Source organism: Eleutherodactylus coqui, chromosome 9 (genome assembly GCF_035609145.1).
Source record: "Eleutherodactylus coqui strain aEleCoq1 chromosome 9, aEleCoq1.hap1, whole genome shotgun sequence".
In the NCBI taxonomy this organism is placed as follows: Eukaryota; Metazoa; Chordata; class Amphibia; order Anura; family Eleutherodactylidae; genus Eleutherodactylus; species Eleutherodactylus coqui.
In genome coordinates, this window is record NC_089845.1 from 140657915 (window position 1) to 140671298 (window position 13384).

The following is a 13384-nucleotide window of genomic DNA, read 5'->3' on the forward strand; positions in this document are numbered from 1 at the left end:
CTGTATTATGGTGCTTTAAAAAGAAAAAGTATGTCAATTAACAAAATGCAAAGTAAATGAACAAAAAATAAGTGTAACACAGTTTTTGAAAGCCCTCAGCAGGGAGGTTGTTTCATTTTGGAGAACTAACCATGGATGTAGGTTAAAGTCCCATTTACATGCAATGATTATCGCTCAAAATTCGTTCAAACGATGTCTTTTGAGTGATAATCATTGTGTGTAAATGCTGGTATCATTTGCTTTTCGGATGAATTATGATTTTTAGTTCGGCATAAAAACCTTTGTGTGGACAGGCAGCTGAAAGGAGGCACTGCTGACAGCTACTGTCCCGCGGCAGAACAAAGGGGCTGTATGCAGATAACAGACACCTGATGTTATCTGCATTTCAGCTCAGGGAAGCTCATTTGCATGCAAGTAAAGCTAATAAGCTACCAATGGGCATTAGTGCCCATTAGCAACTTATGCAAAATGATCGCTCAAACTGTCATTCAAGCTAGCTTTTGAACAAATTTTGAGCGTGCATCTTTGCGTGTAAATGGGGCTTTACTTCTGTCTCTTCTTGTAATCCCAGACAGATATGATAACGGTGAGATGAGTGCTCTTTGAAGGGCATTTCATGAGTTCCAGGACTCCTTGTTCTTCTTTATGCAGAAGATAGTTTCTAATGACATTGGCTGTATATCTGGGGTTGTCCTGCTGCAGAATGAATTCGGAGTCAATTAGACGCCTCCCTGATGGTATTGCATACTGGATAAATATCTGCCTGTATTTCTCACAATTGATGACACAATCCTAACCAAATCTCCAACTCCATTTGCTGAAATGCAGCCCCAAACTTTCCAGGAACCTCCACTATGCTTCACTGTTGCCTGCAGACAGTCATTATTGTACCGCTCTTCTGCCCTTTGGCAAAAAAAAAACTGCCTTCTGTTATAGATATATGTGTTGTATTTGAAATTTTGACTGATCAGTTCAAAGCACCTACTATCATTTTTCTGCTGCCCAGTTTCTATGTTTTTGTGCATAGTTAAGCCTTGTTTCTACATTAAAGGTATGGCTTTTTGAAAAGATTCTCCCATTAGGACCACTTTGAGCCAGACGTCTCTAAATAGTAGATGGGTGTACCTGAGAACCACTGGTTTCTGCCAGTTCTGAGCTGATGGCATTGACGGACATCTTCCAATTTTGAAGGGAAGTAAGCATGATGTCTTTTCCATCTGCCGTACTAAATTTCCAATCACCATCCTACGGTCCTCAACGTTGCCCATTTTTTTGTGCTTCTTTTAAACAGATTGAACAGCACATTGTGAAGCCCCAGTCTGCATTCAAATTTTTGCCTGGGAGTGACCTTGCTAATGCAGTATAACTCCTAAGTGTCTCGTTGCTCTGTTCATTCTTGCCAAGGTGTATGACCTGTGACATGAAACTGTCTTCCACAACCTCACTTTTGTAGCAGAGTTTGGCAGCTCCTCACCAAATTTTAAGCCTTCTACACAGCTGTTTATGCTTCAGTTAATGACTGTATTTCAACGTACATATGAAAATGATGATCATTATCACTTGTTTGCTATAATCAGTTAATCACCTGACCATAATCCCACAAAATCCCTGACCTTCTGCAAGTGTACCTAGAATAGTTGATGCTGCTCTGAAGCCAGAGGGTCTTCACACCAAATATTGATTTGATTTAGATTTCTCTCTTGTTCATTCATTAAAACTTTTGAACAGTACTGTGTATTAAAATAAGTCGGAACATTGATGTCTGATCCTCACATTAAATAGACATTCCCTGTCCTGTAGAGATCATTTATCAGGAGTTATCTCCTTATCATCACAGGCAGGATTGCAATGACAGGAAACACTATATATAGATAACCCAGGCCTCACTATTGATAGTAGTGAATGATCACAGTTCACCTCCTCCTCCTCTCTGTGCAGATTATAGCGCATGCTTAGAAAACTTCCCCATAGAAATCAATTAGTTATTTTCAGATCCAGTTTTCTTATGTCCATGTGGCTGCTGTAAGGTTAGGCTCACGTGCCTTTTTTTTACTGCCATCTCTCCCTGCTCTGGGGAAACCCCAAAGCCCTGTAGGGCTTCTTCTTTCTCTTTGTGGAGCGGTTGCGCTTCTCCAAGCGCAGCTTCTCTAGTAAATGGACAAAGTTTCATGCGCTGCGCATATGAAACGTTGCCCGGTCACGTGTTTTCTGTAGCGTTTTTTTGCGTGCATACAGGCGCGTAAAAAACACGCTCATCTGCCTGCCCCCTAAAAGAGTAACTCATTTAGCATTGATGGCAGCAACACATCTCAAAAAGGTTGGGACTGGGCCATTGTGTAGCATCCCCTCTTTGTTTTACAACAGTCTGTAAATGTTATAGAAGTCAGGAGACCAACTGCTGGAGTTTTGGGAGAATATTCTTGTCTGATGTGGGATTCTAGCTGTTCAACAATCTTTCGTGGTTTCCAAAAAGAATTTCAAATTTTGATTTATCTGACCACAGAATAGTTTTCCATTTTGTCTCCGTCTATTTTAAATGAAGTATGGCCCTGAGAAGACATCTTTATTTCTGGATTGTGATGATATATGGCTTTTTTGTTGAACGATACAGCTTTAACTTGCATTTGTGAATTGCACAGACAATAATTTCAGGAAGTATTCCTGAGCTCATGCAGATGCTTACATTACAGAATCATGCCTGTTTTTAATGCAGTGCTGCCTAAGGGCTCAGTCACATGGGCACATCGGCACCTGTGTACGGGTGCCGATGCGCCCGTGTGACTGAGCCCTGAGGCCCATAGATCTTGAGCATCCAATATTGACCGTAAGCCTTGTACCTCAAGCACATGAATTTCTCCAAATTCTCTGAATCTTTTGAGGATATTATGAACTGTAGATGATGGGATATTTTAAAGTCTTCGCATTTTAAGTTGAGCAACATTTTTCTGAAACGGCTCTACAATTTTTAGACGCAGTGCTTCCCAGATTGGTGAACATCTTTGCTTCTGACAGACTTTGCTTCTCTAATGTGCCCTTTTCATACACAATAATTGAGTTAGTAGAAAATTGACTGTGCAGCTGTTTTTCATTAGAACAACTTTTGTTACCCTCATCTCAACTTTTTGAAGATGTGTTGCTGCCACCAATTTCTAAATTTGTTAATTTTTTAAAAACTGAAATGGATGTAAAAACAACTGAAAAAAATGGCTTGGTCATTAAGGCGAGCTAAATATTCTCAACAGTAACAGACTGTTGAAATAAAAATCTATCTTGGGGTCAAAAAACCTCTTTTATTTCACAGATAAAGTAAAGAAAAAAATCATTGCAAGCAACCTATCTAGAGATGAGCGAGTGTACTCACTAAGGCAAATTACTCGAGCGAGTATTGCCATTTTCGAGTACACGCCCGCTCATGCCAAAAGACACAGTAGTGTCAGCTGGCTGAGATTTTTAACAGCATTTATCTTGTCCCACAATGACAATTCTTGATGGTTTAAACCCACATGTAAATAGTTATTAGTACTGGATTAGACATATGGGTACAACTTTCATATAGTGAAATATACATATCATAACCCCATTTGTTGATTCTGTATTACACAATTTTTATGGCTAATAGACGAGTCAGACGAGCATTTTTTTCACGCACGTATAGGCGCATTTTACAAGCGGCTCTATTAGAACCAATGCTTTCCAATGAAAGTAGTCAAAAGCACAAAAGATAAGACATATGAGTGCAAATCTGATTTTTTTTTCTACACGCAATGTGCGATTTTTTTTCCAGTGGCTATACATGCGTGAAAAATTTGCTTGTCTGACTGATCCCTTAAAGAGACTATGTCATCTTTCTTTTAACTATCAGCTAAACGTATGGGGTGAAAGTAGGTGACCAGCTGAGTCCAAGGATAAAAATGTGTTATACGTACCTACCCTGTCATTTCTCCAGGTGTGAGCGCTGAAAACCACCTCTCAGTGCATTAAGAACGGGTGGACTACTTAGTGCATTGAGCAGCATCTTTCATCGCTGCCCCCGGGAGAATGATGGGGGAGGAAAGTATAACACTTACATCCCCAAACTCAGTCTATAAGCTTCACTTATAGGGCTAAAAGTAGGTGACAGAATCTCTTCAATTAGACCTGAAGTTATATTTAGCCATATATACAGAAATGATTCACTTCGTTCGCAATAGCACGCAGAAAAGCTAGAAAATATAATTCCTTCATTTTATTCTTTTGATTTTATTTAAAATGATTCACTCTTTTCCAAAGTTTCTAAGTTTTTTCTGTCTTTTACAGAATCAAAAATAACAAAAGTAATACAATAATAATTACAATAAGTACATGTAAAAATAAAATTAAGCACAATTTAATTAATATTTCACAAATTAAATTTATTAATTTAACACAAAATTGAATGAGAAAAGAAAACTGTACATATCTGTGGGCACAACATGTTATTTTTGTACAATGCTGCTGAAATATTTACTGCTACTTGAACTGTTAAAAAAGAAAAAGAAAAGAATCCCTGTGTATTTTCCTTAAGAAAAAGATGCAAAGCCATTTTAAGATCCACAAGTTACTAATTCTAGCAGCAGTGTGAGTCAATAGATTAGGGGGATTTGACATGTCCGTAGATGTAGTGAATTGAGTCATGTTGTTTGCAGGTAGATTTCAAGCAAGTAAATTAAATTCAAGAAAATTCTATGAAAATTCAACCTGATACAATGGTATTTCATACATTTATACAGCTTTCAATGGTTCAATGGATCAAAGTCTCATGTGCTTGATTTTACTAGTAGCTGGATTATAGCTATTTTTATTTAACGTGTGTAAATAGTGCCTTTTTGTAGTTATTTTTAAGAATGGAAAACTAAAGATAAGATTATAAAAGTAGAGCTGAAATCTCTAAGTGCATTACATCTATAAGGTAAGGTAAGGTCCCCTGGTGCAAGCACCGAGTCGTGACCAATTCCTAGGGTGACGTCACATCATGACGTTTTCTTGGCAGACTGTTTTTGCGAGGTGGTTTGCCATTGCCTTCCCCGTTCATCTTTACCCTACAGCAACCTCAGAAGGATGGAAGGCTGTGTCAACCTTGAGCCTGCTATCTGAACCATGCGCTAATTGAACCCGCAACCTTCAGGTCGTAAGCAAGAGTTTAGGACTCCATACTGCGCCACACGAGTACCCCGGAGGCACTACATCTATAGGATGTTATAATGGTTGGGACAGGATTTTGACTTATCGCCCTCCACAGGATAGGGAATAAAGTGTCTGATTGATTGAGGACTGACCACTGGAACACCCACGTATCACAATAATGGGGATCCAAACCCATTTAAAATAGATCAGGGTCATACATATCCACAGTCACTCCTGTCATCTCTATGTGACTGCCAGAAATAGCTGAGTGCTGAACCTGGCTATCCTTGGCAGTCACCTACAGATCAATGGAGTGGACATGCATAAAACAGTCTGCCATTATAGTGAACTTGTGAGAATTTGACTGTCCAGTAGTTTTCAAAAGTCAGGAGGGTACAGTTTGTTTTTGTAGAGATCGCCTGGTAGTCATGAAAAACCTTAAAAGGTCATGCAAAGGTCATCTTGGAAATTTGGTATGCAAATTGGAGATGTTACAAAACCATAGCAGTGCCACCACTTGGAAGGTAGCTTTCCTACTAGTTAATGTCTGACATTCTAACAGGCCTTCAGTCATGTTTCAAGGCCTGTTGAAATCCAGACATTGACTTGTTATAAAGCCACCTCTTAATAGGTGTCACTGCTTGTAACATCGCCAATTTGCAAGCTTGATATCCCTAGAAACAGGGAAGACTGGCAGCAGAAAAAGACCACATGGTCCATCTAGTCTGCCCTTACTCATTACAGCCCAAGATTTGTATTGCTTCTCATTTTTTGTGCTATTGTGAGTAAATGAGAATTTTTTTATAAAGCAGTTTCCTAATATTGAATCCCAGGAACCTCCAAACCAGAGGTGTACTTTAAATATGTGTCGGATGTTTCCCTTTAAAAACAATCTGTCAAAAAGACAGATCTCTTTGAATTTAGACCCCAGATGTCATAACAATGCTAGACTAGTGGGTGTAATATCACGGAATAAAAAACTCAAAATTCCTATGCTAAGAGGGGCAAGTTAGCACCCACTGTATATAAACAGGACATTCCTTTTGGCTGATTGGTCAAAAGCGATCACATGACCCACACTGTGTCTACTTTACAAGAAAAGTACCATACAGCAAGAAATGTGGATACTTTCAGACCATATTTAAGGTGAATATGCTGTTTTACATGCAGTGTGTGCAAACTTAAGGCCAGACTTGAGAATGATCCAATTAAAGTTGTTTCGATGTCCATCTATGTAACCAACAGATCTACCTATAACTTTTATTTTAGAGTATTGAAATGGTAATTCTTCAATTCTTGTTTAGAGAATTGGAATCTGTTTTATTCAACTTGCAAAGAAAGAAAGTTTTGTAAGCCGTTATTGACACTTGACATCTGTGTGTTTGGTCTTAACGAATTCGACTAGATTAAAAAAACACCTTTATCTACATATGTATAACTAACATTTCGATAAGGCACTGCACAACACTTTGTACACACGCCATCCTGCACATCTGATCTACCAAGGCTTTGCTAGTTCAACAATATTTACCTAACCCATATGTAAAAGAATTCTTACAAATTTACACACACAAAATCTTTCTGTACATGATTGTCGCAGTGATGTACATATTTCTATTTTAAATTACAGTATACATACTTTAGACCAGAGGTACATAGGCAACCTGTCGATTACCGGATGTGGGCAAAAGCGACCCCAGAAACTTCGTTTAGAATCTGTAGCTCTTGAATGGCTGGAAATCCTAGATTGCCTACATCTGCTTTTAGACTGTTTTGCCCAAAGTCATTTTTGAGTCACAAAGATGGGTCTTTGGTACCATCCTTGTTCTACTACATCTCTGTATGTCAAGCTGAAGAGTCCATCCATAAATAAGACGTAAAAACTTTCTAGGGCACTATACTAAGAGACTTTAGCATAGCTGTTTAATGTGCAGTAAAACCTGCCATTCCACTGTCAATTTTTTCCTTACGTGGAAATCACAAAGCCTCTAAAGAAGTTGCAAGGTCTTGTTTTCCATTTCCTTCACAGGTATGAACCCTTTGTTTTACCTGTGGAGCTATTACGAAGGCGAATGTTCTTTCATTTATTAGGTATTTTTCCCCTTAAAGTCCTATTGCTTAAATTATCAGCAGTGTATCAAACAGAAGATAAGCGCTTCCGGTTGCAATTCCTTTTCGGCAATGTTGCAGAGGGACACCGAAACATCTGTTTCATGGAACCCATCAGCAGGGGTTTTTTTGTGTTCGGAAACAAAGTGCCATTTTTCCTGCTACAAGTATTCAAGTTCCAATGCGTGGTGCAGTGCCATTAAATCTGAGTGGCTTGATATTCTCCAGAATGGCATTGAATGCTAAAAGAAAAGCAAAAACAGATGACATTTCATCATGGAACAAACATTTTTTCTTTGAATAAAGAGATTTGTTATTTTTTAAGCTCATCTGTAATACAATTGGCAGACAGCCGTTTTGCTACCGATGCCAAAGTATGAAATGAACCCCCATTCTCTCTTAGAAAGTGCATGAATGGACTAAATATCTGCCAAATTACTGCCCTTTAAGGCCACTATACATATTAGACCGATTTACATGGGACCAAATGACTCTTTTATGGGTATGTGGGTCTCTCAGCATTCCCCAACAGATGATGTCAGAGGAGAGAAGGATCAGGCATGTTAACATTCGATGTCTGATCATTTCGTTACTCTGGAGATAAGCCTCTGTCAGCAACTAAATTAATATATGGAATGAAGGGACTGGAATACCCGGAGAGGCTATCCAAATTGGGATTATTTACCCTGGAAAAAAGACGGTTAAGGGGCGACCAAATAACCATGTATAAATACATGAGGGGACAATACAAGGATCTCTTCCATGATCTGTTTATACCCAGGACCACGACGGTAGCAAGAGGGCATCCGTTACGTTTAGAGGAAAGTAGGTTTCATCACCAACATAGAAGGGGGTTCTTTACTGTAAGAGCAGTTAGACTGTGGAACTCTCTGCCTGAGGACGTAGTGATGGCAAAATCCATAGAGGCGTTTAAAAGGGGACTTGATGTCTTTCTGGAGAGGAAGGATATTATAGGTTATAAATTTTAGGTTAATTGTAATCCGGGTTTACAGGCAGGTAGGAACTATTAGGGGTTGATCCAGGGAACAGTCTGATTGCCATTAGGGAGTCGGGAAGGAATTTTTTCCCCAAAGGGGCTAATTGGCTTCTGCTCTTGGGGTTTTTTGCCTTCCTCTGGATCAACAACACAGGAGGATAGACAGGCTGGACTAGATGGACATTGTCTTCATTCGGCCTTACGAACTGTTACTGCTTGGTTGCAGCTTTCTCAACTATTCCCATGTAAAATGTATGAGTGCTTGGCCAGACTGAGTATTCATGTGTATGGGGAACTTGAGAGATATAACTGCTGACTTAACAAGCATTGAGCCAACAGCTATTGAAGGTATATGGACACCTTTAAGGATTTCACTTTGCTTCATAGATAGTGCCCATCAAAATCAGGGATAGAGAATGATTTTAGAAGGGCACTGTAGAGACTTGTCACCAGGCAACCAAGACTTTCACAAGAGGGAAAGTAATATAAATAACAAGTACAACTAGAAAACAAAGTATCTGCTACCAAGGTTTTACTTCCTAGTAAGCTATTTTGTAGAAACAGTAGTGTAGAAAACACCTATATATCACTGTGTATACCTGGTTTCAAACTAGCAGGACAGATGATGTATTTTATTCTCTGCTAGCAATTATTAGGAAATTATAGTACCAGTGTTTCTGGTGGTGCAATGCACCCACAGCTCTGCTACATGCATGTCACACACACACACACATCTCTGCTACATGTAAATCACATACAGCTCTGCTACATACACTTTTAATCCTATACAACAGGGATCACAAGCAGCATAGCAAAGTCCTGCACACACTGATCACCCCTTGGTCATGTGACCCCAGACTCTTCCCACACATGTGACTGATCACATGATGGGGACATCATTACAGGTGCTGCAGGTTTTTAATAAAGTGAAGGACCAGTGATGACGTCACCGTCATGTGATCAGGGTGAAGCTCAGGGCCTCAGTGACTGACACCATGATGATGGCATCTTCACATGTAACTCACACAGTCACTCACTTACAGGAAGGTGGTCGTTAGTATGCCATAGCAACTGAGGCCACAGGGTTTTGTAGGAGATATAGACTGCCTGTAATCTGCACAGGGATGAAGGACCTGTGATGACATTGCCATCATGTAATCAGGGGCAGAGCATGTAACTCACTCACTCAAGAGCACAAAGCCCTGGTTACTGATCATATGACGGTGACATTATGATATCTGCTGTCAGGCTCTGCATATTTTATGCTTTAGGACCTTTGATGATGTCACCGTCATGTGATCAGGGGCAGAGCATGTAACTCACACAGTCACTCACGGACAGGTAGTCGTTAGTATTTTGACTATTTCAACAGCACAAAGTTTCTGTTGATCAATAATTATATGTGGGGTGGCAGAAGAGTAAAAGATTGACAGATCTTATAGACGTATGTTGAAGTCCATGAGGTTTCCATTGGGTTTCGGTATTATTGACTACAAGAAATGCCTCAACGCCTGATGAAGAGGAAAAACAGTAGTTTGAATATTTTTTAGTTTTAATTTGTTTCCTTTAACCCTTTCCAATCCAATTTGTATCCTGGATTTCCTAAGGGGTTTACTCTTTTTCTGCTGTTATACAACAGCGCTATATGCTGGCTAAAGGCAGTACTGCATGAGGTGACACATTGGATAGTCTTCAACAGCAGAGAGGTAGGCAATATACAGTAAGAGAACCTCAATGGACGTCTTCCAACATCGGAGCTGTACAGCCTTAAATCATAATGTCTTCAGAGGTCAGACAGTGGATTGGGAAGGGTTAATAAAGTTCCCAATATATATTCATTATAAATTGTAAATCCTTTTAGAGGAGGCAGGATAGCATATGCATGAACCAAAAGTGATATAATGTTTATCACCACATTATATCACATACAAAACAATCATAAAGTGACTTTAATGAAAAAATATCAACAAATTAACTACCTTTTTGGCTCCTTGCTCTTCCTCTACACCATCTCCAACTACAACATAGACTACTTTTCTTCCAAACCTCTGAACTATCCTTTCAAAGCAGCTTTCTTTGCCTGTGCAAAAAAATGGAAGCAAAATGTTCAAAATATAAGAATATAGCATTTTATAAATTTACGCAAATTTATCATCCAAATAATTACACAAAAAAATGTGATATATTTTTTGTTTCAACCCCTAACCATGTTCAAGATCTTTGCTATCAATGGCCACTTTCAATGTGATTTCCACTCAAATCAGCCTTCAAGTACAACTTATTCATTTTAATATGTGAGAAGAAAAATCTGAAATAATCAAAGTTCTGTTGACTCTTGAGCTCACATCTCCTAGCAATGCCATGATGGTTCAACTTCTGTAAAAATGGAGTAAATAAAAATATAAGAGCAGATTTATGAAACTACCTAAAAGAAAAGCGATCTTTTTGTTGTCCATAGCAACCAACCAATCACAGCACAGCTTTCATTTCATGTTATGGTCTTGAAAAATGAAAGCTGCACTGTGGTTGGTTGCTGTGTGCAACAGTTTTTATTTTGTCATGGAAAAACGCTGAGCGCTGAGCCAATCAGGGGGTCTGACTCACACCCCCTTCACACCCACTGCAGGCCGGCCGCGCGGAACTCCGGCTGCCGGGACAAGGTGAGTATATATATCTTTTTTATTTTAACACTTTTCTGGATGAATTGCAGGGAAGGGCTTATATATTTAAGCCCTTCCCGACAATTCATCCCGCGCACGCCGGCAGCCCATTGCTTTCAATGGAGGCGGCTGTATTGCCGGCTCCATTGAATTCAATGGGCAAACATCGTTCTTCTCTGCCACAGCTGTTACAGCTGTGGCAGAGAAGAATGATTTGTCTTCTATATGTTCTCAATGGGGTCAGCGCTGCTGCCGCCGGCCCTATTGAGCGCATATAGAGAAGAGAACAGGAATCGCAGATCGCAGATAGGTGCGATCTACGATTTCTGTTCTATAATTTATCGGACGAGCGCATAAAAAGCGCTCATGTGACCGATACCATTGCAAAGCAATGGTTTTAAAAAATCGCCGGACGCATGCGCATGCGCAAATCGCGCAAAAAAACGCCCATCTGACTAAGGCCTCAGGGCTCAGTCAGATGAGTGTTTTCTTGCACACCTACATGCGCAAAAAAAGCGCTCCACCCATTAGCAAAATTCACGTGAACATAGCTCCATGCCCATTGCTTGCAATCAGGCCAGCGCTGCTGCCGCCGGCCACATCGAAAGTAATGGGATGAAGGCAACCCCCGCAGTGATTTTCGGGGAGGGGGTTTAAATATAAGATGCTCCCTGAAAATCATCCCTAGGTGTAGGAAAAAAAAATACTCACCTAGCAACACTGTCCGGGCTCTGGCGTGTCTTCTCTCTGCAATCCCAGCACTGATCTAAAGCACTTTTGAGAGGCGGTGATTTAAAAATCCCCGCCTCTTGAAAGTGCTGGTCTGATTGGCTAAGTGCTCAACCAATAACAGGCAGCACTCAGCCATTCATTGAGTGACAGCTGAGCGCTGCCTGTGATTGGTCACAGAGCTCAGCCAATCAGAGGCAGCACTCAGCCATTTATTGAATTCAATTTTTAAATCCCTGCCTCTTGAAAGTGCTTTAGATCAGTGCCAGGATTGCAGAGGGAAGAAGCACCAAAGCCCAGACAGCACTGCTAGGTAAGTTATGTTTTTATTTATTTATTTATTTATTTATTTTTTCTACACTTAGGGATGATTTTCAGGGAAGGGCTTATATTTAAAACCCTTTCCTGAAAATCACTGCAGGGGTTGCCTGCATCCCATTGCTTTCAATGGGGCTGGCGGCAGCAGCATTCCTTTTGCATTCCTTTGCACACCACAAGGGTCTAGAGAGTGTTACAGCCCGCCCATATGATGCTCCCTGGAAAAAAGCTACAGAGATGAGTGATCGAATAATGCCTCCACAATGCCTCCTATTGGAAGGTAGCTTCCTTAAGAGTCAATATCTGAACTTTTAACATGCTTTATTACATGACTAGGGATATAAGCCGAACCAGAATACCCATACACAAAGAGCCGTTTTGGGGTTCTTGCCCCTCATATTAAAAGGCCTTGGTATTCTGTTTTGCCTTCCCCAGTCATGTTATAAAGTCTGTTAAAAGGTCAGCTATTGAGTAGCTACTTTCCAATAGGTAGCACTGTGGAAGCATTATTCTAGCAGTTATTTGCATAGCTTTACCCAGTGTCCATTGCATGGCCTATAAGACTCAATACACCTGCATAATGTTCTCCTTGTGGCAAAACATTACCCAACTTGAACTCACATTGATAGCCTCTCATGTAGCCAAACAGAATCTTACTTATGGCTTATTCAAATGAGCATATATTGGCCGTGTTTTCACGTCCGGCTGATATACGCCACCATCTCATGCATTGGATTCCAATGCATCAGTTCAGATGCCGATTTTCTAGTGCACATTCCGGTCAGCCGTTTTTACACCGGCTGGAAAAGATAGTTCTGGGCCTATCTTTACGACTGGAATATGGTGGCTGGTCCCATTGCCTCCTATGGGAGCCTATGAGAGCTGCCGGAAAAGAGAGGTGGAAGGAAGTTTAGCAGCGGCTCTGCTAAACTCTCTCTCCCATCCCTCCCCTTCTCTGCTCTTTGCTGGCTGTTGGCAAAGAGAAGGGGCGGGAGATTAGCACACTAGCTCCACCCTACCCCCTCCCTTTGCCAACAGTCGGCAGAACTCTTCCCCCGCCCGACGATATTCCAGGTGTGGCATATACTTGGTCATGGTTGCCTCTCGTTCATATGATTTTCGGCTGCGAGTGATGCAGCTGACTGAAGATCGCAGCGCCTGTTTGACGGAGCTCTTACACTGATGAAGGAAAGAACCCCAAAGCAGTTGTCTGTAAATGGGCCCTTTTACACAGAATAACTAAGGTAAAAAAAATTGTTGGATGGTGCAAATTTGAATGATAATCGCTGAGTGTAAACAAGGCCAATGACAATGAGAATTTGTTTTCTACATGCAAGAGGAGCCTATGGGTATTCTGGTTTAGCTTACATCCCTAGTCTTCTTCAAAGGTCGGATATTGACATAAGATAACTATAGAGATGAGCGAGCA

The 13384-nt window shown here is 40.5% G+C and overlaps 1 protein-coding gene across 8 annotated transcripts in view; it reads right to left on the bottom strand.

Moving 5' to 3' along the window:
• Positions 1–4274: 4274 nt before the first annotated feature.
• The window catches only part of EYA1 (EYA transcriptional coactivator and phosphatase 1), a 124185-nt gene continuing 115075 nt past the window's right edge, over positions 4275–13384 (bottom strand). For all 8 annotated transcript variants that reach the window (XM_066578565.1, XM_066578573.1, XM_066578571.1 and 5 more), the window contains 2 exons: positions 10228–10328; positions 4275–7493 (listed from right to left, as the gene is read on the bottom strand). In XM_066578565.1, the coding sequence (XP_066434662.1) occupies positions 7413–7493; positions 10228–10328 (182 nt within the window). In that variant the 3' untranslated portion in view covers positions 4275–7412. The remainder of the gene's footprint in view (positions 7494–10227; positions 10329–13384) is intronic.